General features: G+C 37.6%; 1 protein-coding gene across 1 annotated transcript; it reads right to left on the reverse strand.

Annotated features, from left to right (window-relative positions):
• Positions 1-348: 348 nt before the first annotated feature.
• On the reverse strand, positions 349-1,290 carry LOC117030628 (olfactory receptor 52E2-like). Its single transcript, XM_033120783.1, has one exon. It carries the CDS (start codon positions 1,282-1,284, stop codon positions 349-351), a length of 936 nt encoding a protein of 311 aa, XP_032976674.1. The 5' UTR covers positions 1,285-1,290.

Below are 1,290 nucleotides of genomic sequence, written 5' to 3' on the forward strand. Positions count from 1 at the left end.
TTATATATATATATATGGCTTAAAATCTATATAAATCTAAAGGATTAAAATCAACCCATTTGTGAATATTTATTCTTTATTATTACAAAATAAGAATTAAAATTAGTCAAAAACAGCATTATCAACTATCATTTATTGAGGTTCTGCCTACTACTTTCAAGTTGTCAGAACTTCTGCAAATATCATCTCTAATCTTTATAAACATATTTAACCCTATTTTAACATATGGATCTGAATGAACCTCAAATATTTTAAAAGAATTGCTAAATATATATATATATTGAAAAGGAATAAAATATATTGAAAATATATATATATATATATATATATATATTCCTTTTCAATTCCTTATGTTTTTAATAGTATTTTCTTCACACGGTCATATATCTGCTTGGTTCTGACTCCATATATGACAGGGTTGAGCATTGGTGGCACTATAACATAAAGATTGGCCAGAAGTATGTGGATATAACGGGGGACATTCTGGCCAAAGCGATGTGTCATAAAGGAAAAGAGGGCTGGTATGTAGAAAGCAAGAATTACACAAACATGTGAACCACATGTGCTGAGAGATTTGAGGCGGGCTTCCTGGGAAGGAAGACGGAAAACAGCATGGAGTATCTGAACATAAGAAAGGGCAATGCCTATCATGTCAGACAGTAGGATTAAAATAGTACACAAGCCATAGATGATATTGATCTTGATGCTGCCACAAGACAAACGAGCAAGACCCATGTGCTCACAGTAGGTATGGGGAACAACATGATTCCCACAGAAAGGCAATCGCAAAATGAGAAATACAAATGGAATAACAAAAATAAATGTCCTCAGTAACACACCAAGACCAATCATAAAAACAACTTTGTTGGTAAGGATGGTGCTATATCGGAGTGGGTTGCAGATGGCCACATAACGGTCATAAGCCATTGCCAAGAGGACTGCTGACTCCATACCTGTGAAATTGTGGATGAAAAACATCTGAGTGAGACAGGCATCAAAGATTATCTCCCTGAGACCAAACCAGAAGATTCCCAGCATCTTAGGGATGGTGGCTGTGGAGAGACCCAAGTCAATGGTAGCCAACATGGCCAGGAAGTAGAACATAGGCTGGTGTAGGCTGCTTTCAGTCTGGATCACAAGCAGAATAGTGAGATTCCCTACGAGTGCAATCATGTACACAGTACAAAAGGGAAAGCCAATCCAGATGTGGAGTGTTTCCAGTCCTGGGATCCCCAGCAACAAGAAGGAATAGGGGTGAAAGTGGGTATCATTGGGAAGGGACATCGTTCC

Source organism: Rhinolophus ferrumequinum, chromosome 11 (genome assembly GCF_004115265.2).
Source record: "Rhinolophus ferrumequinum isolate MPI-CBG mRhiFer1 chromosome 11, mRhiFer1_v1.p, whole genome shotgun sequence".
In the NCBI taxonomy this organism is placed as follows: domain Eukaryota; kingdom Metazoa; phylum Chordata; class Mammalia; order Chiroptera; family Rhinolophidae; genus Rhinolophus; species Rhinolophus ferrumequinum.

Coding starts and splice junctions, on each gene's coding strand:
- LOC117030628 (XM_033120783.1), bottom strand. CDS start 1,284: ATGTCCCTTCCCAATGATACCCACTTTCACCCCTATTCCTTCTTGTTG.